Source organism: Carettochelys insculpta, chromosome 1 (genome assembly GCF_033958435.1).
Source record: "Carettochelys insculpta isolate YL-2023 chromosome 1, ASM3395843v1, whole genome shotgun sequence".
NCBI classification, from domain to species: Eukaryota; Metazoa; Chordata; order Testudines; family Carettochelyidae; genus Carettochelys; species Carettochelys insculpta.
In genome coordinates, this window is record NC_134137.1 from 241092237 (window position 1) to 241114365 (window position 22129).

The 22129-nt window shown below is 45.2% G+C and overlaps 1 protein-coding gene across 4 annotated transcripts in view; it reads right to left on the reverse strand.

Moving 5' to 3' along the window:
* CCDC91 (coiled-coil domain containing 91) overlaps positions 1-22129 on the reverse strand; it is a 355265-nt gene that overhangs the window by 162205 nt on the left and 170931 nt on the right. For all 4 annotated transcript variants that reach the window (XM_075003166.1, XM_075003187.1, XM_075003174.1 and 1 more), the window contains one exon: positions 4684-4791. In XM_075003166.1, the coding sequence (XP_074859267.1) occupies positions 4684-4791 (108 nt within the window). The remainder of the gene's footprint in view (positions 1-4683; positions 4792-22129) is intronic.

The window sequence follows — 22129 nt, forward strand, 5'->3', positions numbered from 1 at the left end:
CACACTTCTATGTATGTACACACACACACTAGAAGGTTTACCTGGCGTTGCTCAGGTTCTTAACCCTTTTTTTATTTTTTTGGAAAATAAAATGAAAATGTACATGCTTCATTTACATCATTGTTCTGGAGTGGGGATGGGATCAGGGATTCAGTATGCAGGGTGCCCCGGGGAGAGAGGACTACCCCAGCCCTCTCTCACCACAGCAGCTTGGGTACAGGTCAGAAGTGCCTCTCCATGACCACTGCAGCTCCAGTGGGCACAACCAGGGGAAAGATGCATGTCCCTCAGCTGGGGCAGGTCCAGGTTCATCTGCCCCCTGTACTCCCCAACCAAAGTAAGGGATGCAGCAAACTGTACACTTTCCACTCATTAGCTGGACATAGGAGAATGGACAGCAATGTTCCTACATTAATTGGGGGGGAGGGTTCAAGCCCTCCCCTAGCCCTCCCTAAGAGGTGCTGGGTGGGCTGGGTTGTAAATTTGGGGATTGGGCAGTCCCAGGAGAGAGTGGTGCCATGCCAGCCAGCCCCTTTCACCTGCCTTGTGATTCTGTCTGTTATCTGTATGGTTTTATGAGAATCAATCCCTTTCTAGGCACATCCCACTTTCCTGACACAACCAAACCCTTATCTTGCTTTAAGTTATGATAATAAAAAGTTGCACACCAAATTTGGTTGTCCAAGTTCTTACCATGTAGGAGGTGTTCTTGAACAAACAAACAATCTCTCTCAAATGTATAGTTGTCATGCACACACAAAAGAGGGAAGTTCTTTTTTTAAAGAACCTACTACTGTTCTTATTGATGTCAATGTTAAAATTTTCAGTGATTTCAGTTGGTGATATTTGAGACCTTTATATGTGTATATTCACATTAATAGGCATTTCTTCCATACCTTCAGAAAATTTAGAAAATATAGCCTGTGCCATATAAATACACAGTACGACTAAATATGTTTGTTGGGCACAAATGCATGCATAGGAAACACTATATAAAACAATAAAATATTTTAAAAATATCTACCAAGAGAATAAACTTGATCAATAGAAATCACAGAAACTCGTGTCTCCAACAGGTTTTGAAAAAAAAACTGAGTCAAAAATATTTGTGAATGTATTTTTTTAACTAAACCCAACATTTAACAGATTACAAGGCAGAAAAGACAACTGTGATCATCTAATCTGACACACTTCATAACACAGACCCCAGAACTGCACTAAAATAATTCCTAGAGAATATCTTTTAGAAAGAAAAAGTCAATCGTGGTTTAAAAACTGTCTGTGAAAGAGATGCACCATGACCCTGCTTACATCATCCCAATGGTCAATCATACTCACCTGTAAAAAATGATGGCTTATGTGCAGTTTGAATTTTAGCTTCAACTTCCAGCCATTGGATTGTGTTTTATATTTCTTTGACAGGCTGCAGAACTCATAATTTGATAACTGTTCCCCATGTAGACACTTAAACATACTCAAATTAGGTAACCTCTTAATCTTTTCTTTGTTAAGAAACATACATTGAGTTCTTCTGTCTATCATTCTAAGATGAGTTTTCCAATTTCCATTACACATCAGTGCTTGTTTGCTTTCATCCTCTCATTCTAGCATTTATGATGCACACCCACCCATTACCATTAATGATGGTATAAACAATCTTGAATTAAATAAGAACTGATGTGGACTGTCACAATAAACTACAGCTGAACCATTTCTAAAGTTTAAAAAGAACACACAAAAAACTCTTTGTTCTTAAAGTTTGACACTTCTTTCCACTTTCTTGTTTGAGGTGGAAACATCAATCATCATCAATAACCGTGGGCTCAGCACCCGTTGGTGTCTGATGCCTCTCTCACTATTTCCTTCCATCTTTCCCTATCCAGTGCAGAGTGGCTTAGTTTCTGTAGACTAGCTCCACACCGATCTACTACATCATCTATCCACTCCTCTGTGGGGTCTGCCTCTCCTATTCAAACCATCCTTTATGCCAAATACTAGGATCTTGATTTTTCGTTCATCAGTCATTCTGCAAATATGTCCAAATAGTTGTAGCTTTCGTTTTATAACCTTCTGCAGCAGGTTCTCTTTCGGCTGTATCTTCCTATATAATTCTTCATTGGTGACCTTCTGCATCCATCCTATTCTCAGAATCTTTTTATAACAACTCCTTTCGAATGCCAATGTTCTTCTTTTCGAATCTTTCGTTATCACTCATGTCTCACAGCCGTACAACATGCTGCTGAATACACGTTTTCAAGATGCCCAGCTTCGTTCTTAAGCTAATTGCTTTGCTTTTCCAGATCTTATCCATCGCCTTCAAACTCGCTCTTGCTTTCGCTATTCTAGTAGCTATTTCCTTCTTACAGTCTAGATCATACGTTATGTTGCTCCCCAGATATGTGAGCTTCTCTACAATTTTCTAGTTCAATACCATCCACACTGATCTTTCTTCCTATTTCCTTATCTCCAAATACCATTGTTTTTGTTTTATCAATGTTCATAATCAGTCCATACTACTTCCCTTCTTCGTTTAACACCCGCACTGTTTTCGCTAGCTTCTCCTCATCTTCCTCAATAACTATATCATCCATGATCAAGTTGTTAATTCTTTTCCCATGCACAGATATCCCTTCTACCTCTCCTTTGATCTTGTCCATCACTCTCCCCAGATGTGCGATGAAGATACTTAGCAACATTGGATCTCCTTGTCTCGTACCTCTACTTGTTTAAAACCAACTTCCCAACTCCCCGCATGTTCTCACCGCTGCCTCCGCTTTATCATTGATATCTTTCAACAACCGAATTCGTCTGCTATCCACTCCGTATGACTCCAACACCGCCCAAGTCACTTTCTGATCTATACTGTCAAATGCCTTTTGAAAATCGACAAAGCAAGTGTATACGTTTTTGTTCTTTCGTCGAGCTTTCTCCGCTATCAGTCTTAGTGCCAATATCTGCTGCATGGTACTTCTGTCTTTTCTGAACCCTGCCTACTTGTCTGCTATATGTTCTTCTATCTGCGATCTTAATCTCTCAGTCAGTATCATCATCAGCACCTTACCTCGATGACTCGTTAGGGCAATCGTTCTGTAGTTCTTGCACTCCAGTCAAGGCTGTGTCTATACTACAAAAATAACTTTGAAGTTGCTTACTTCAAAAATAACTTCGAAGTTGAGCATCTATACACACCCTACTTCATAGCTAAAAACATTGAAGTAGGGTACTACTCCATTCCTGGGAATAGAGTAAAGACTTTGAAGTTGGGCTCCCTACTTTGAAGTTAACTTTGAAGAAAGGGAAAATGTGTGTATACTCTGCTGGCTATTTCCCAGTAGTAACTAACTTCGAAGTTAGTTCCTGTGTAGACACATCCCATATATGATAACAGCAATATCTGTGACTCAAAGGCTGCACCTACACTACAGGGATCTTTTGAAACATGATCTTCGGGTAGATCTCTTCCAAAAGATCTTAATTCAAAAGAGCACATCCATGCACACACAAAAGCAGATCAAGAGAGCATCCACAATGCCCCTGCTCTTTCTAAAGAGCAGACCAGGGATCAAAAAATCTGGCACCATGAGGACCTCTCTTTTGAGCAAAGGGCCCCCAGCGTGTGTACACATGCTTTTTTCTGAAAGAATCTTTTGGAAAAAAGCACTCTTCCTCATTTAGGAGAGGAAGAGGGCCTCCGGAAGAAGTGCAACTTTCTTTTGAAAGGAATTTGAAAGAGCGTATTTTGTGTGTGGATGTTCTGCTTGTTCTTTCAGAAGAGGGCCTGATTTTCTGAAAGGACTTGTTAGTGTAAACACAGCCAGTAAAATAGTAACAGAGTAAAATAGTGAAGTACAACAACGTTACAAGAAAGTCTATTCTCACATAAATTCCAGTTCTTCTGATGGTCATCTAGCCCCAATCCTCAATAATAATATATTAAATCAGCAGTGTAATTATTGTGCATACAGCGACAGAAAACAGGCAAACCATTTAATAAAAAGTTTTAATCCATTACAGCATATTTTCAGCATAGTGGAATGGCATGTAGTCAGTAGCACTGTAGTTCTGTGCAATGAGCACCTTGTCCAAGGAAGAATTATTTTTTTCCAAAGTGTTGTGTATCTTTCCCTGATACTATTTATGCAAATTATTATGTTTGTAGAAAATTCTCAAATGGATATGGTCATAACAGAGAGATAATTGTAAAATACCTCAGAGAACACGGGAATTAATCAATTAAATAGCCAATTATCTTTAAGTATTATATTGTCAAGTAATATTTCAAGTACATATTAGCTTTATTTATATCTTAATTTACCATCACACAAAAACTGTTATCAGCTATTTTAGAAGAATTGTTCCTAGCCATATTTAAAAGTACCTGCGATGCATACAATGTTAGAATGCCTTATTAAGGTTAGCCAACAGAAAAATTTGAGATTTATACCCAGTTTATAGAGCTTATTTGGTTAATAATTTCAATTTTACTTGAACTCAAGCAAGACTTTGCCAATAATAAAACAAATGCCAACAATTTAAATGAGGTGCCAGATGTGTACCTATGTGCCTCATTCGCATTTTCAATTTCCCTAATTTGCATGCCTCTTTAGAAAGAGGAATGCTAGTGTGTAGACATAGCCATAGTCTGTGAACATGTGTGTCTGCGTGGACAAGTGCTTAAATTACCTGAGCATTCAGCAGTTCCTCACACTTATAGGAGTGTTTCTCAATTGCAGCTATATAGTGTTTTTTAATGGCTTCTTCTTGCTTCTGGACTGTAGACTGCAGTAATGCCTGGAAACAAATACAGCAAACCAATTACAAAATAGAAGGCACCCTTGAGAGGTTCTCTGGCACATTACAAATTAACTAAGTTTTGTATGCAACTGAAATCTGATAGTTAGCTGCATCCAAAGGACAGAAACGTGCAACTACTGAAGTACTTTTCTATATAACACTACTTTTCCTTTTTAGATCTGTATCCTCCTTTAGCCAGGATTATATGTTTTGGCTCTCATTTTTCCTGCACACACCTTTTAAATAAAAGGCAACTCACAGAAGAAGATAGAGAGGGTGAGTAGTCCTGTTAAATATACTCAGTTTAGTGGGACCACACAAGATGAGAAGTATATGAAAGCTGCTGAGAAAAAAAAAATCCAGACATATTTCACTGGCTGACAAAATTCCACATCCTCTCGGCACACTGGAAGATCCCATGGGCCAAGCATGATCTTCACAACCACAAGTCAAGTAAAAGCAGATGGAAATTCTGAGTAGTTTAAAACATAAAAGCAACATGAAAGCAAAGTCCGCCCCCTCACCCCATGAAGTTCACACACTGACATGAAGAGGTGGAAGTCAGAGTGTGGAAAAGTCAAAGTGCCAAGACAATATTAAAAATATAATAAAATTAGGAATATTATATAGATAGTTCATTTTGCTGTGGAAAGGTTAAAGAATCCATATGCAAAGGGAACAAACAAACAGATCATAAGAAAAGCCAAATCACCACTTATAGGAATTACATCCAACTACTTCATTTAAGATAATGCTGTTATTTTTACATTTATAAACTCCTGTGCTCGATATGTTTTCTGTAGTAGCTGCTATTCATATGCTCCTTCTTTCCACAATATACGCTATATTATTTATACTCACAATAGCACATTCTATTTTAAATAATCTGTGTATTAACTACTTGCAATTTCAATGTAAGGTAAAACAGACTTTAGATTTATAGCAAACAGATTTTTGGCACACATGCAGAGAAGCAAAAAAAGGCCAAGCTATTTAAATATTTTTTGTTTTGAAAATAAGTTTGGTTGGTGGGAAACAATGCATATTAAATATGATGTTGACTAAATGCAAAAAATAGTCCTTGGATAAAAATATTTTGTACAGCTTTTGGTCTATTTTCCAACATTTTCCAGTAATTAACTTTGTTTTGCAAACCTTACTGTTCTTCAGAATGACTACTGCTGAAAACTCAGTAGCAGTTTTATTGAAGGAATGAAAAAAAACTAGTAAATTAGCAAAATGACAGATGGTACTCAACATGAGGTTTAATCAAAAGGCAAGAATAAGCTTAGTGACTTTTCCGCTGACTTACACATGTTAAATGTACAGGTTGTTTTGTAAATTTCTTGTTCATTTTCTGCATTGATATAAATTCAGACAATCACAAAACTTAATTTTCAAAAGAATCCAATTTTATACATGGAAAACTCAAGGAAGTCTCCTTTATTTCATGTTAAATCACATAATGAATATATTAAAATAGAAATATATTTATAAGAAACCTTATTAAAGGGCTTACTGAAGAAATAGAGTGCCAGTTCTAACTTGCTGCTTTTTTCCTCTGGACTAATGTTATAAGAATTCTTATAAGAAGAACATTAAAACATAAAAGGCAGAGAAGCAAAGATAAAAATAAAATAGGCAATTGTTGTTTGACTAAAGTCAACAGGAAAGCTGCTACTGACTTCAACAAATTTAGCATGTAGTTCTAAATAAGTTTCCTCCCTTACCCTCAAGCCCTATCTTCTAATACAGGTTCAGCTGAACCACTTGATACAGTTGAATATATCAAAGAAAGTGTAATTCCCCTGCAAATTATTTAACCAGCAGTCTGTTTTCAGTAGCATTCACTGAAGACAAAAGCTGAAATACTGGACTGCAAAATATAACAACCTTTCAGGTATGTATGTTTGCTTGAAACAATGGAAAGTTATCCTATGTGCTGATAAAACAACTTTGCTTCTTTTAGAGGTGATTTTCTTAAGATTCTGAAGAGTGTGATTTTATTAAACACATACAGGGTGTTATAATATACTTTCTAAATATAATTGGGAAAAATGATTTTGGGGGATATGTTTGATGCAGAGAATACACTAGCATTACACGACACTCCATTTAGCATAGTGGGGAATTATCGCACTTGCCAGTATCAGCAGACAAGGAAATTTAGTCAAGAAAATATTAATTTTACTTTCCTTTAAAAGTTACACATAAATATGACATTATAGCACCTAACAGTTTTATCTTTCCCTGCTCTCAAATTACATGGGCTCTTCTAAGACATTTCTCGACATAGTATTTAGATTACTATCTTCCACTTTTTAAACAGACCTCAGTCTTTATGCAGTTTCTTTAATAAAGTACCAGGAATTATTACTTCTGTGATGAAACTCAAAATCAGATAACAATTAGAGGAGATTCCTGATATATATTAGTTCATAGATACAGACATACATATAGATACACTAGGTGCTCAGATAATGGTGTTCACTCTTGTTAGAATCGTTAGGTGGGAAGAATGCGTCTCCTGTATATCAGCCTGAAAAGCTCAAAGTTTACAAAAACTTTGGCAATATAATCTTTCCCTGATCATCTTATACAAATATATAGAAAGTTGCCATGAAGATCCTTTAAGACATATACTATATGGGGATGGTAGGTTTGCTACTAAATATATTCACTGCGTTGGTGGGACATATGTAACTGTTTATAGCTCCAACATATTAACACAGAGGGGTAGCTGTATAAGTCTGTAGCTTCACAAACCAAACAAAACAAAAATGAAACCCAAGCAGTCCTGTAGCACCTTAAAGAATAATGAGATTTTGTGAGTAAGACCAATTTCATCTGATGAAGTGGTCTTACCCGTGAAAGCTCATTACCTAATAAATAAAATTGTTAGTCTGTAAGGGACTACAGATTAACAGACTTCTTGAAATCACCAAAAGAACTCAAGCACAATTCACTCATAAATCACAGTACCAATTGACAAATTTCAATGCATACTTGCAGCACAACAGCAACAACTTCAAAAACGTGCCCTATTGATCAAAATCAATTTGGGGTAGCCAGTTTTGAACAAGCTAAAAGACACTTACCTGTTCTGTAACTGGTGTTCTTCAAGACGTATTGCTCATGTCCATTCCAATTTGTAAAGTAAACTTTCCTACCATACAGGTCTAGTCGTTTGGCGTCTTTGTTTTTAGGGGAGCACCTCTGAACCCCCTGCCTCTCCCTATTGTTCATGGCATCCACGACAAGGGAGCCAGGGGAGGATAGATGAATAGATGTTCATTTCCCTGGGCTGGGACAAAATACCAGCATTCATTTTTCCTTGTCATGGGCAAGGCTGAGGCCGGGGTTTGCAGCACTGTCTTTGCTGTGTTGGTAATCGTCTTTATAATGGGCAGTGCCACCCTGGACGGTCCAGACGTTGAGAGGATGTTTGTAACAGGGTCTATGTCATCCCTGACCTCTTTCGTCTGCACTCCCAGACTCTGGGCCACCCTTCTCAACAGTTGCTGGTATGCCCCTCCATCCTCCAGTACTGGGGATGCAGAGGATCCAGCTAACACCTCATCTGGGGAGGACAAAGATGAGGGCATAACGCCCTCCAAGCCCACCAGCATGGGGGGTTCTTGTACTTCCATCTGAGTCCCCGGCACCATAGTCTGTGGTGCAGTGCTCAGTGCCTGGGTTGAAAGGCCCTCTCCTGGTCTCTGGTACGATGCCATGAAAATGGGGCCACTCTGCACCTGGGACAGCACCAGTTCTGTTGGTGCTGGTGCCCATTGCACCACAGTTCCCGGTGCTTGCAGGAGCAGTGCCCAACGCTTGGGTCACCTCCAACTGCACTGGTGCCAATGTCGGCGCCATTGCTGGTGCCGACGACTCCACTTGCTCTCTCGGTGGGGCTCCCAGAGCAGCGGTCGATGCCAATCTTGGCACATGAGAGGTGCCAGACGCCCTGAACGGGAGTCCTGCATCCCACCCCTGTGCCTCATGGATCGTCTACAGGGTCCAGAAGGGCCATTGCGGTGCCCCTTGGGGGGGGCCCTTGCCACTACTTCTGAGGGGCATTGGGAGTGGTGTCGGTGCCCGCTGCATCGGGATGACCTTGTACTCCTGCTCCAAGCCAAGCTGGAGTAAAATGAGTCCGACTCTGACGCGGACCCTGACACCGACAACCAAGGTGGTGCCAAGGGTCCCAGAGCACCCACCCATTCCCGTGCACTCTGCACCATCTGCACGGCATCGAGGGAGGCGACTGTTTGTTGGGGTCTCACCAGCATCAGGAACCATGCTGGGGTCCCTGGAGCCTGACTAGACTCCTGGAGCAGGGGTGATGAAGGCTCCTGGTGTGGCGTCTGTAGCGGCACCTGAATTTGCAGGAGACCTTGCACAGCGCTAAAGGCCTCCAGCGTCAAGGGCAGCCTGGGAGAGTGCAGGCTCCCGCCTCGCACTGGAGTCGACGCCCGCACTTCATGACCCAGGTCACTGTGCGATCTGGCAGACCCCCTGAAGCTTGTCTTTGCCTTCACCTCTCCTGAGATCGACCCCGGTCCCACCTTCTCTTTTTACGAGGCACTGGGGACTGACTCTCATGGTACCAGGAGGTGCTAGGCGCCAAGTCCTGCTCTTGGTGCTGGGAACTTTCTGATGGCACTGACGGTGCCAGAACACTCTGCACCGACGATGCAGCCCTCTGAGTACCCGCCAGGGAAATGTCCGGGCGCAAGGCTGATTCCATCAGAAGAACTTTCAGCCAGTGAGCTCTATCTTTTAAAGTCCTGGGCTTGAAGGCCTTGCAAATAGAGCAGTGCTCCCGGAGGCGAGTCTCACCGAGGCAACTCAAACACATTCTATGCGGGTCGCTTTTGGGCGTACATTTGCCACATTTTAAACAGTTTTTAAACCCCAGGGAGACAAGCATCCCCTGGTGCCAAGGGGGTTAAAGACCCACCTTGGCTCACTAGGTGCTAAGAGGAACTATTTACCTATGAAGATATCTAAATTATTTACAACTAATTAAAACAATAATGGCTATCAGCCAACTCTCAACAATGAGGGAGCTCCAGCAACAGACAGCGCGTCGAGAAGGAACTGAGCCGGGTGTGGGGCGGGCGGTGCATATATGGGGAGCCCTACAGGCGCCACTCCAGGGGGCGCCGCACCAACCCTAGGACTGCCGGCTAGGGCAAAAAGCTTCCGGCAGCTGGGCATGTGCTCAGAGCACACCCAAATTGGAATGCACATGAACAATCACTCGAAGAAGAAACTCTTGTTTTCTATGATGGATGAAGCCTGCATCCTAGTCCCCTGACACTGTGATTATGAGGACAACCATCCACTTCTATTTATCTCACGTCAGGAATAACCTGATGTAAAAGTGCACTCCACTAGCAATATTTTTTCTTTCAGTAGCTCTCAATCAGAGTTAGGCCATGGGTAGAGGAGAATGGAGCCATACTCAGCTGCAGCATGCTGTATTGGTCTCAGTTCCTGGCTCTCCAAACATATTGTCAGACCAACTTCTACTACCTCTCCATAGCTATATGAGATCCTGAAAACAAATCTAGATGTGCTGTTAGCAGAAAATTGTTTCTTTTATCAAAAGTGAACTCTTGCTGTTTAGCCTGGTCTTCATTAAGAGAATATGCCACAAAAATAGCTTTCCAGTGAATTATAAGAGCATTACTTTTTCTCTCAGTATTCTCTTAGACTCCCAAAATATTTTCCAACTCTCCCACAAGTCACAGCTTAAGGAAACTGTGAAAAGGACTGTTGGATATGTACCTAAGGGCAGCGTGCCTGCATTTAAAAAAGACAGGCGTGCATGAATATGGGGAAGAAAGGGACACAAAAATGAATGGCTACCATGGATAAAATTACACCACTATTTCTTCTGGTGCAATCACACTAGTTCATTAGCAACTGCATGATTCTCTAGCATAAAAAAAACTGTAAAGCATATTCAATTTTAATATTAAATGAAAAAAGCCTTTATTTTCATCTTTTCTTATATTCCTGAAAACAAGCAAACAAAAACTATTAAACCACTGTGACAACTAATAGGTGATCAGCTATGTTTCCATAAATGGCATCCTGTTTTGGCTTTTTAACATTTACTTCTTCCAATGTATTCAGATTCTCCATTTTATCATGACTAGACTGGAAAAAAATAATGACAGAGAAAACTGAGAATTAATGTCCAAACTGATTTCAACTGACTAGATTTGGCTTTGGAAGCAGATCTGACTTTCCAACTTGGCATAATCTTCAATAACTTTGTTGGCTAATCAAAGATACAATTTTGCCAAGTTTTTAAGTCTCAGACTTCAATCTATAGCTATGTTGGCTTACAGATCAGAAAAAGAAACTGATAGTTTGATTTGTTGATTGATTAAAAAAAAAAAAACCCTCTGATCAACATGCCAGTACTATGACCGAGGTAGAAAATGCAGTTAATATGGTTCATTCGAGAAAAGACACAATGGACAGGCTGCCTTAAATGCCTTTTCATTGGGTTTATCTTAGAAAAAAGAGTTGAAAGCTTGTTATGTAGGATATCAAAGAGAACACAAAGTTGTAAAGAAAAGTCAATTGGGTGAGGCATACTACAATGAATTCAGGATGGGATGCAGTATATAAAGTATTATACCTTACATGGCTTGTGTGATTTCTTTTCTTACAAAAACTACATAAAAATCAGCTTTTTGACAAAATCAAAACTTTTCCTACAGAAATTTCTATTAACCAAAAAGAATTTCCTCCCCCCATTTTGTCCTCTATTTTTTATTTTTTGTAAAATTTCCCCCAACATATATTTTTTCCCACTGTAAGTAAAAATGGGAAAACTAACAAAAAGATTCAGAATTAAACAATTGTAAAACTTTAATTAAAAGAGTGAAAAGAATTCTCTTTAATATTTGAGAGATGGGATGCCTTTGTTGCATTACTCAATATCATTGCTTGCCTTTTACACTTTTTTCAAGTCCCTTACTATAGGTCAAGGCACAGAAGCTCAACGGTGCTAAGGTTTCATATTTCTCAACATGAAACCGACTGCACTAATGATCTCCAAAAGGAGCCATTTTGTCCACCATTTTCAGGATCCAGGATGCAGACTCTCACTCAAGTGTCCACGAAATGGCATATTATTTAATTTAAATTTAAATGAGAGAGCATGGAAAATTTCCCTCAACCGTCTCACTTAGTTTAGGTTATCCTGGTCTTTCGCCTTATCATGCTGTTTGAAGTACAGTGCAGAACTCCACTTCAAAAGAAAATATGGTGAACTATGGTGTACATCTGAAAAATGAAATTAAACAATCTACAGTAAGAATGCAAGTGAAGAGTACCCAGAAATCAAGAACACTGTATAGGAATGTGGTAAGAACTGACTTTCTCCTCAAAGGATTCTAGTAACATGAAGTTACCTAAAACTCGAAAATCTTCACAGAGTAAAAATATATTTTGTAATATGCAGATTTATAAATTAAGAATTCATATAGTTTCCATCCCTGATTGTTCACGCCAAGCTGCTTCAGTGTGCCAGAACTGATGTTCTGATCTATTTTTAAGTCATGATGCTGTACTTTGAGATACATTTGATAGTTGAGCCCCCTCCTGGACTGGGGCCAAGGTGCAGGTCCTCCTAGATCTGTGAGGTGAAGAAGGACTACTCCAAGACCCCAAGGCAAAAGTACTGTAATACCTCCGTCAATGCCTGGATGGCCACCACCCTTGTGGAATGGTTCCACACCCTACCCTCAACCCCCTGGAGTACGGAGCAGGTCCAGGCAAAGGTGAAGGAGCTCTGACAGGTCTACATCCGAGCCCAAGATACTTGCCGATGCTCAGAGGTGGGACCTGCCACCTGCCCCTATTACAAGGAGCTAAATGACATCCTGTGGTATGGGGGAGGCACATCACCTCTAATGCTCACCGCTGACACTGCTCTGGAGCCCTGGCCCCCCAGTGCAACTAGAGCCCCCCTAGGAGGAGGAGCAGGCCTCTGAGTCCCAACCCCCACCAGAGACGGAGGTAGATACAGCCTTGGAGGCCAGCAGCAGTATCCTGGTCATAAGCCTGGAGCCAGTCCCCGACAACCAGGCCACCTCCTGGGTATCTTTGAAGCTGGGCGCAGATGGAACATGCTGCGAGCATTGGCCAGCCAGCTCAGTTAGAACATTGTGTTGCAATACTGGCACGAGAAACCATGTGCAAGCTTGTGTGAACTCAGAGGAGGGCGGATGAGCCCCGTGGAGAAGTGGGAGAGAGCTTGCCAGAACCTGCTCCAGTTGGAACCAGACTGACCACAAGGGCACTGGCCTGAGCACAAATAAACTGAGGTGTGCAGCTCCTGGCACATGGGTATGCCCACAGGTGTGAAGCAGCACCTGCTGCCACAAACAACACTATGATCCACAGGTGGGGGAAGGCCCGAGGAGGGCCAGCCTACTTACAGCTCATGCGCCATCCATGATGGGACCCAACTGTGGCTGGACACTCCACTCTGCTGCTAGTCCACTTCCTGGGGGGAGGTGTACAGCGGTCTGCATGCTCCTAGAGGCACCACAGAGTTTCCATGTGTCTGGGCCCACCGTGCAGGCCACACATGGCTTTGCTCCCAGGACATTAACTTCCCTTAGCCCAGTGAGTGGTGATTGCTGCTCAGGGTGGACAGAAGGACCTTAGGAGCTGGAGATGATTATTGGGGGGCCATGGGAGAAGCTCCCCCTCAAGGCCTCCAGGATCTGCACCCTGCCCTGATGGGCCTAGTGGGTAGGAGATGTGCCCAGGTGCTCATACCAATGGCTGGTGTCTAGCTCCCCCCACCCTGGGAGGAAGGTCTATCCCTTCCCCTCCACTATGTTGTGCAGGGCACACAACATGTGGCCACAAACGAGGGGCTATTGTGTTCCCCCCACATCTAAGTGGGTAAGCAGGAACCAAAAGCATGCCTTGAGGTGACCAAAGGCACACTCCACCTGCATCTGGGTCCAGTTGAAGGGAGCATTAAAGAGAGTTCCTGGCGTGGGTCCTCCTGTCTGGTGTAAGGCTTCATGAGCCACTGCATGAGAGGGTAGGCTGCGTCCCCCAAGATGCACAGTGGCATATACATGTCCCCAACTGCCAGCTCATGGTGGGGGACAAAAGTGCCTGCCTCCAACCTCCAGCACAAACTGAGTTGTAGAACACCCATGTATCATGAGTACAACAAGACCACCTGACATAAATGTCTGTGAACTATCCACAATGGTCAACCAGGGCCTGCAGCACCATGGAGGAGAAGTATCCCTTTTGGTTTATATACAGTAGTCCCTCGAGCTATGTGAGAGTGGCACTCCCATGCACCCTCACAGAACTCGAATTTTGCATAAGTTGGGGGATGGCTTTTTTCTCTGGCAGACATACATTCTGCAGTCGGGGAAGCAGCAGGAGCATTGGAGATCCTTTAGAAAGGTAAGTGGGGTTGAGGGGGGTTAAGCGTGGCAGTCAGCTGGGGCCGTGGGAGTGGGGAGGAGGTTGGTGAGCTGGAGGTGCTTAGAGTGGTGGTGAACCAGGGCTGGAGCTGGGCACAGGCTAGGGTGAGCCAAAGCTGGAGCTGGGCGTGGAGGGGGGATAGGGGGCCGGAGTCAATGCCGGGCATGGGGTGGGGATGAGCCTCAGCCAGACATGGGGGTGGTGATGAGCTGGAGCCAAAGCTGGGCACGGGGTGAACTTGGGTAAGGGGGGTTTGAACGGGGGCCGTGAGGGCCAGGGGTTGAGCCAGGACTCAGGGGAGTGTGATTTTGAGTTGCATTTAATATGAGTTAAGTGTAACTCAATATTGTGCATTTTGAGGGATTACTGTACTTGGCTGTGTTATGGTCCAGGACATGGACTGGGATGTGGGTCCTCTTGATGGTCCTGATGCAGTTTAGGAACCCGAGGGTGGAGAATCCAATCACGACTGTGTTCACATCTCTCATACAGATGACCCTTCGCCGCAGGATGGTGTTGATAGTCGCCACAACCTGCAGAGGGAGGGTCTGACCACACATGTGAGGGACTGACAGAGCCTGTCTGTCTCTGGGAGCTTCCCACCTATGAGACTTCCCTCTCGGCAGCAGGGCTGTGCAAAGGTGGGATGGCAAGGTCCCCTGGGGATGGGGCTTCCTCCACCTCACTCCTTCCACCCCAGGCCTCACTTTCTGATGGCCCCCCTTTGGTGGAACACCCACTCGCTGTACAGGGACTGCAGCCCAAGAGTGCCTTTCCTCAATGAGGAGGGCCCCGATGGTGGAATTCCCCACACCAAACTGATTTCCCACAGAGCGTAAGCTGTCGGGGGTGGCAAGCTTCCAGAGCGCGACTGTCATCCACTTTTCATGGGGATGGTAGGCTGCAGCCAGGTGTCCTGTCTCCAGAGGGTGGGGGTGAGCCAGGCATAGAACTCTAGGAAGGTGGCCTTCCGCATATCAAAGTTCTGACACCACTGCTCGGACAACCCAGCAGTGGGTACTGGTGCAGTGCCTCCAGATCTGCCTGTGCATCTGTGGGTGGGGTCATGGGTGGGACCACCTGGCAGCCATGGCGAGCTCCTCAAAAGTGGTGTCAAACTTACCCTCCATTAAGAAGAGGACGACAGCCATCAGGAGATGCAGCAGGTGCTGGAGTACCTGTACATAGGATCAGCACAAACCCAGGCGCTGCTCTGGCACCATGGTTCACTGGCAAGAGTTGTCTCTCCCAGAAAGCATCAAAGCCCTGCTGTAGCAGCTGTGCTGTCCCACGTGGCAGCAGGCATGCCTCAGCATGGGCAACGAACAGGCATCTTGGTGCGGGGGTGCCTTTAAGGGAACATCTCACTGGGGCTCCCAGAAGGGACCACCAGTCATGTGAACCTGTCTGATGGTATTCCAGTGGGCCATTTTGTTGAGAGATCAGCCAGGTAGTCTATCTGCTCTTTGTTGATAGAGCAGATTGACAGAGCGATCTGCTTTGCTGCCTGGATGTGATTTTCTAACAAGAACTGTCAACAGATTGCTCTAATCTAGACATAGCCATAGAATCATAACGTTATAGAAGGAATCAAGACGAATCATGGGTGAAATGAGATGACAACTGTTCTCTGCAACACATACTCAACACGAACTTCCTAGGGAAGCATGGAACATACTTGTCAAAGAGTGTTATGTGTCACCCTCAGCTTCCAAACTACAAAGAATGAGTTACAGCTACAGGGCATGTTTGTTTAAGCCAAACCTGTAGCAACTCATGATTTTGGGTCTGGTGGTCCCAAGTTCAATCTCCAGTGTTGCCCATGGTGGCCACTAGCAGAACTCTGATTTGCTCAGTTTTTGAGGAACAATCAAAAGGAAACCTCAGATTTCATTTGAGAATCACTTTCCAGATGAGACACACTAACTGGGGATGTGTATGTTTACTCCCCTCCCCACTTTAAAGACTAACAAAATAATTTATTAGGTGGGCTTTCGTGGGACAGACCCACTTCTTCAGACCATAGCCATACCAGAACAGACTCAATATTTAAGGCACAGAGAACCAAAAACAGTAATCAAGGAGGACAAATCAGGAAAAAAATGATCAAGGTGAGCAAATCAGAGAGTAGAGGGGTAGAAGGCGGGGGGGGAGGGAGAAGAGGTCAAGAATTAGATTAAGCCAAGTATGCAAACGAGCCCCTATAGTGACTCAAAGTTCCCATCCTCATTCAAACCATGTGTTAATGTGCCAAATTTGAATATAAAAGACAGCTCAGCTGCCTCCCTTTCAATAGTGGTGCAAAATTTTTTCTTCAGTAACACGCAAACTCTTAAGTCATTAACAGAATGGCCCACTCCATCAACATGTTGACTAACCAGTTTGTGGATCTGGAGCATTTTTATGTCTGTTTTGTGCCCATTAACTCTTTGTCTAAGGGAGTTAGAAGTCTGTCCAATGTACAAAGCATCTGGGCATTGTTGGCACATGATAGCATATATGATGTTAGTTGAGGAACATGAGAATGTGCCTGTGATTCTGTGAATAACCTGGTTAGGGCCAGTGATTGTATTACCAGAAAAGATATTATTTATAAATACTTTTTGTCCAAAATTTATCTCCACTTCTAATAATCTGTTCACATTTTTATGTCTTAGGTCTCCTATCTTTATTATCAGAGGGGAAGCATGTTAGTCTGTATCTCATCTCCAAAAGCAACAAGAAGTCTTGTGGCACCTTACAGACTAAAAGATATTTTAGAGTATATCTGACAAAGCAGGTCTGTCCCCACAAAAGCTTATGCTCCAAAATATCTCTTAGTCTATAAAGGTGCTACAGAACTTTTTTGTTTTTACATCTTTAATGACAACATATTTCAAATAAATTTACAGGTATATAGAAGTGTAGCACTGATTGTCAAACAGCAATGTACTGGAGAAGTACACAAACACTATGTTTACAATAAACTTTATGCATTATACATACACAACACAAATACAAAGAAGACATCTATCTGATTAATTTATTTGTAATACAACTGTAACAGCCTCATTTACTACCACTGATAAGGTTTCTAAGAGAAGTTACTCACCGTAGTAATGATGGTTCTTCGAGATGTGTCCCCGTGGGTGCTCCATGATAGGTGTCAGGCTCGCGCCGGCGCCGCAGGTCGGATCTTTTCAGCAGTTTCTGCCGGACCACGCATGCACCGGCCCGAGCCGCTCCCTTGCGCGCTCCCGGCCACGTGCGCGATCTGGTCCACATCAGTTCCTTGACCAACAGCCTCGGATGCTCCTGAAAAATACTAAACAGAGATCCGAAGCGGGGAGGATGGGCGGGTGGTGGAGCACCCACGGGGACATCTCTCGAAGAACCATCGTTACTACAGTGAGTAACTTCTCTTTCTTTCTCGAGTGTCCCCGTGGGTGCTCCACGATAGGTGACTACCCAGCAGTAACCCAAGATAGGAGGTGGGTAATTGGTTTATGTGCAGCTTGTCCCCAAGAGGACCGCTGTCGAGAGACGGGTATCCTCTTGGAATACCCTGTGAAGGGCATAATGCTTGGCGAAGGTGTCACAGGATGACCAGGTCGCCGCTCTGCAAATGTCTTTTAGCGCAACGCCCTTGAAAAAGGCTGTTGATGCCGCCACCGCCCTAGTGGAATGAGCCCTGGGAGTGGCCAATAAAGGAGTCTTCTTGAGTTCGTAGCACATTTTTATGCAGGATACGATGTGCTTCGAGATTCTCTGCGAAAAGAGACCTTCTCCTTTCGTTTTGGGAGCAAGAGAGACTAGGAGTCTATCCGTTTTCCAGAAGGACTTAGTCCTGTCTATATAGAAAGCCAGCGCCCTCCTCACGTCCAGGAGGTGTAGGCGTGCCTCTTTGTTGGAGTTATGAGGCTTTGGATAAACGAGGGTAAAACAATAGGTTTGTTAATATGAAACTCTGAAGAAACTTTGGGAACAAAGGCTGCATGCAGCCGTAAGGTTACCGCCTCCTTGGAAATTACTGTGCCATAACTGCCGCACGCTCGCTCACCCTGCGAGCTGACGTGATTGCAAGAAGGAAGATCGTCTTTATCGTAAGGAGACGGAGGGAAACCGTGGCTAAGGGTTCAAACGGTGGTCCCGTTAGTGCATTAAGCACCAGGGCCAACCTCCACGAAGGTGGAAGTGGTTTCCGAGGGGGGTACAGGTTTACCAGCCCTTTGAGGAACCTGGTAACCATGGGATGGGCAAACACCGTGTGCCCTTCCTCTTCATGTCTGAAAGCCGATATAGCGGCAAGGTGGACCTTCAACGAGGATAGGGAGAGTCCGCCTCTCTTGAGGTCCAGTAAATACTCTAGTATTACAGGTATAGGCGCAGCAAGGGGGGCTAATCGCTTGGTAGAACACCATGCAGTGAATCGAGTCCATTTTTGCTTATAGGGCTTCCTGGTGGAAGTCCTCCTGCTACTTTCTAGGACTTGTTGCACTCCCTCCGTACACGTGCTCTCTAGGTAGCCGAGCCATGGATTAACCATGCTTGCAGTCGCAGGCCTCAGGGATGTGGATGCACTATGGACCCCTGGGCTTGTGTGAGCAGATCCGGCACCACCGGGAGGGGCATCGGTGGACGGTCCGACATGCGCAGAAGTAAGGGGAACCATTGCTGTCGATCCCAAGTTGGGACTACTAGGATCATTCGGGCTCTCTCTCTCCTGGCTTTCTGCAAGACTTTGTGGATAAGCACTGTGGGAGTAAATGCGTAGAGCAGGGGGCCCCTCCACAAGATTGCGAATGCGTCCCCCAGGGACCCCCGTCCCAGTCCTGCCCTGGAGCAGTATTGTGGGCACTTCTTGTGTTGAGTGGCAAACAGGTCTATCCGGGGAAATCCCCATGCGTGAAAAATTGGTCGTAGCAGATTGGAACGGATCTGCCACTCGTGTGAATGCGAAGCGCCTGCTCAGCTGGTCTGCCTTCACATTGTGAACGCCTGGTAAATACGAGGCTTTCAAGGTTATATTGTTCGCGATGCACCAGTTCCACAACCGGACTGCTTCCGCACATAAGGCATGGGACCGAGCTCCTCCTTGCCGATTTATATAAAACATGGTGGAGGTATTGTCTGTACTGATCCCGACTACTTGCCTTGTATATGGTCTCGAAAGTGTTTGCAGGCATTGAACACTGCTCTGAGCTCTAGTATATTTATGTGCAGTGACTGATCCGTGGAGGACCACAGTCCTTGCGTCACCTTTTCGCCCATGTGTGCTCCCCACCCTATGTGGAAGGCATCGGTAGTGAGAAAAACAGATATTTGTGGTTGGTGAAAGGGCACCCCTGTTAGCATGTTCTTGGGGTTCACCCACCATTGGAGGGATCTGCACACCTCTGTCGTGGGCAACACCACCCTGTGGACGGTGTGTGCTGCCTGTTTGTAGACGCTCGCCAGCCAGTGCTGAATGCTGCGCATATGCAATCGGGCGTTCTGTACCACAAACGTTGCTGCTGCCATGTGCCCCAGCAGCTGTAAGCACATCAGAACCGGCACCGTAGGGCTGAAGGTGATGACGTGCACGAGGGAACCAATGGCGTGAAAGCGGGCATCTGGCAGATAAACCCTTGCTGTGATGGAATTTATACGTGCCCCTATGAACTCTATGTCCTGTGTGGGGTCTATCTTTGATTTTGCCAGATTGATGACCAGGCCCAGCAAAGAGAACGTGTCTGCTGTGACGCGTATCATGCGAAGTACCTCCTCCTTCGAGGCCCCTTTCAGTAGGCAGTCGTTTTTTTCCAGATATGGGAATATAAACACCCCCTATCTGTGCAGGTAGGCTGACACCACTGCCAAGGTCTTGGTGAAGACTCTGGAGGCTGAGGAGAGGCCAAACGGCAGAACCTTGTAGTGAAAATGTTCTTTGCCTACCATGAACCGGAGAAAACGCCTGTGAGCCAGGTGAATAGTTATGTGGAAATACGCATCTTGTAAGTCGAGGGCTGTGAACCAATCTCCATTGTCCAGTGCCGTAAGTATAGAGGCGACTGTGATCATCCGAAAGCGTTGCTTGCGCAAGTACCGGTTGAGGCCTCAAAGATCTAGGATGGGCCTCCAGCCTCCTGTCTTTTTCTCTGTGAGGAAGTATCTTGAGTAGAACACTTTCTCTCGGAGTTGCTCCGGCACTCTTTCCACTGCCCCTATAAGCATAAGATGGTCTACCTCCTGCTTGAGTCTCGCTTCGTGGGAGGCGTCCTTTAGGTGGGGTCTGGGTGGAGGTCGTGGAGGTGGGCGCGACTGGAAGGGAATCGCATAACCCGTGGCTATGATCTCCAGTTCCCATTTGTCTGTGGTGATCTTTTGCCACTGGGCGTAGAATGGTCGGAGGCGATGGTGGAATAGTAGCTTCGGATGACATTGCGCGATGGTAGTGATAGTGCAGCCCTCGATCTGTGTGTCAAACTTGTGGCCTTTGGCCCTGCCCCAAGGACGCACGGCTCTGTTGAGAATGTCGCCTGGGACTTCTGTACTGTTGGTGCTGTTGATGTCGCCCTTGCTTGTAGCCCCTGTGGTACTGGGGACGCTGTGGTTGATACTGCAAACAGCTTCTGCATGTCAAAGAGGAGATCAACGATCTTCGCCTGCAGATCCCTCAGGATACCCGATGTCTGTAGCCAGGACTCCCTGCACATGACCACTGCTGTAGCTGCTGAGCATGCTGCCGTATCCGCTACATCTAGGGCGATCTGCACTCCTGTCCTCGAGGCTGCGTAGCCTTCCTGCACGATGGCCTTGAGCACCAGCTTCGTGTCCTCTGGAAGCGAGTCCATGAGGGAAGTCAGCCTGGAGTAGTTGTCAAAATTATGGTTCGCTAGGTGCGCTGCGTAATTCACCATTCTCAACAGTAGGGTAGAGGAGGAGTAGACCTTTCTGCCGAATAACTCTAGTTTCTTGGCATCTTGTCCGTTCCCCCTGTCTTGTACTGAGAAGTTTTCGACCTCTGTTGAGAGGATTCCACCACCAGAGAATCTGGTTGCGGGTGGCTGAACAGGAACTCCATGCCCTTTGTCGGGACGAAGTACTTGTTATCCGCTCTCTTGTTTATAGGCGGAGTGGACGCAGGGGTCTGCCATATTGTGGTGGCGGACTCCATGATTGTTTCATCAGCGGAATAGCTATTTTGGAAGAGGCCGGAGGTCTCAGGTTTTTAAGGAGCTTATGGTGTTTCTCCTGCACCTCTGCTGTTTGGATGCCTTGCGTGAAGGCCACCCTTTTAAACAGCTCTTAGAACTGTTTGAGATCGTCTGGAGGATGGACGTCCCCTGGGGCCGTGGCCTCGTCAGGGGAAGATAGCGAGGAACCGCTAAGGTAAGCCTCTCTGAACCCCTCTGGGTCCTGTTGACAGCGATACATCCTCTCGCTAGATACTTGCGAAGGAAAATCTCGGGGGTTCCAGAATCAACTCCCCCTGAGATATCTGCGTTTCCGTCCCCGTCCGCGATTGCCTTTGGGGATATTGAATCGTCTGGGGGGATCTGTCCCTGGGAGTATGCCTATGGTGTCTATGCCCCACGTTATAGGGGCGACCACGGCAACACGGGCGCTGTTCCGGAGATGGAGACCTGGACCACTCTGGAGGCGCATACCCCCTGCGTCTGGGGGAGCGAGATCGTCTGGGTGATTGAGATACTGGAGAGACTGATTTGTGGCAGTACTCCAGGGGTTCAGAGCCCAGGAAGGGTGATGGTGGTCCGAGCCATGGTGATGCTGGCTGTAGGAACGGGGATGGGGGCTCAGGGTATACTGGAGGTGACCCCTGCTGCCTCGTTGGAGTCCGCAGCATAAGTGGAGGGCTTAGAGCGAG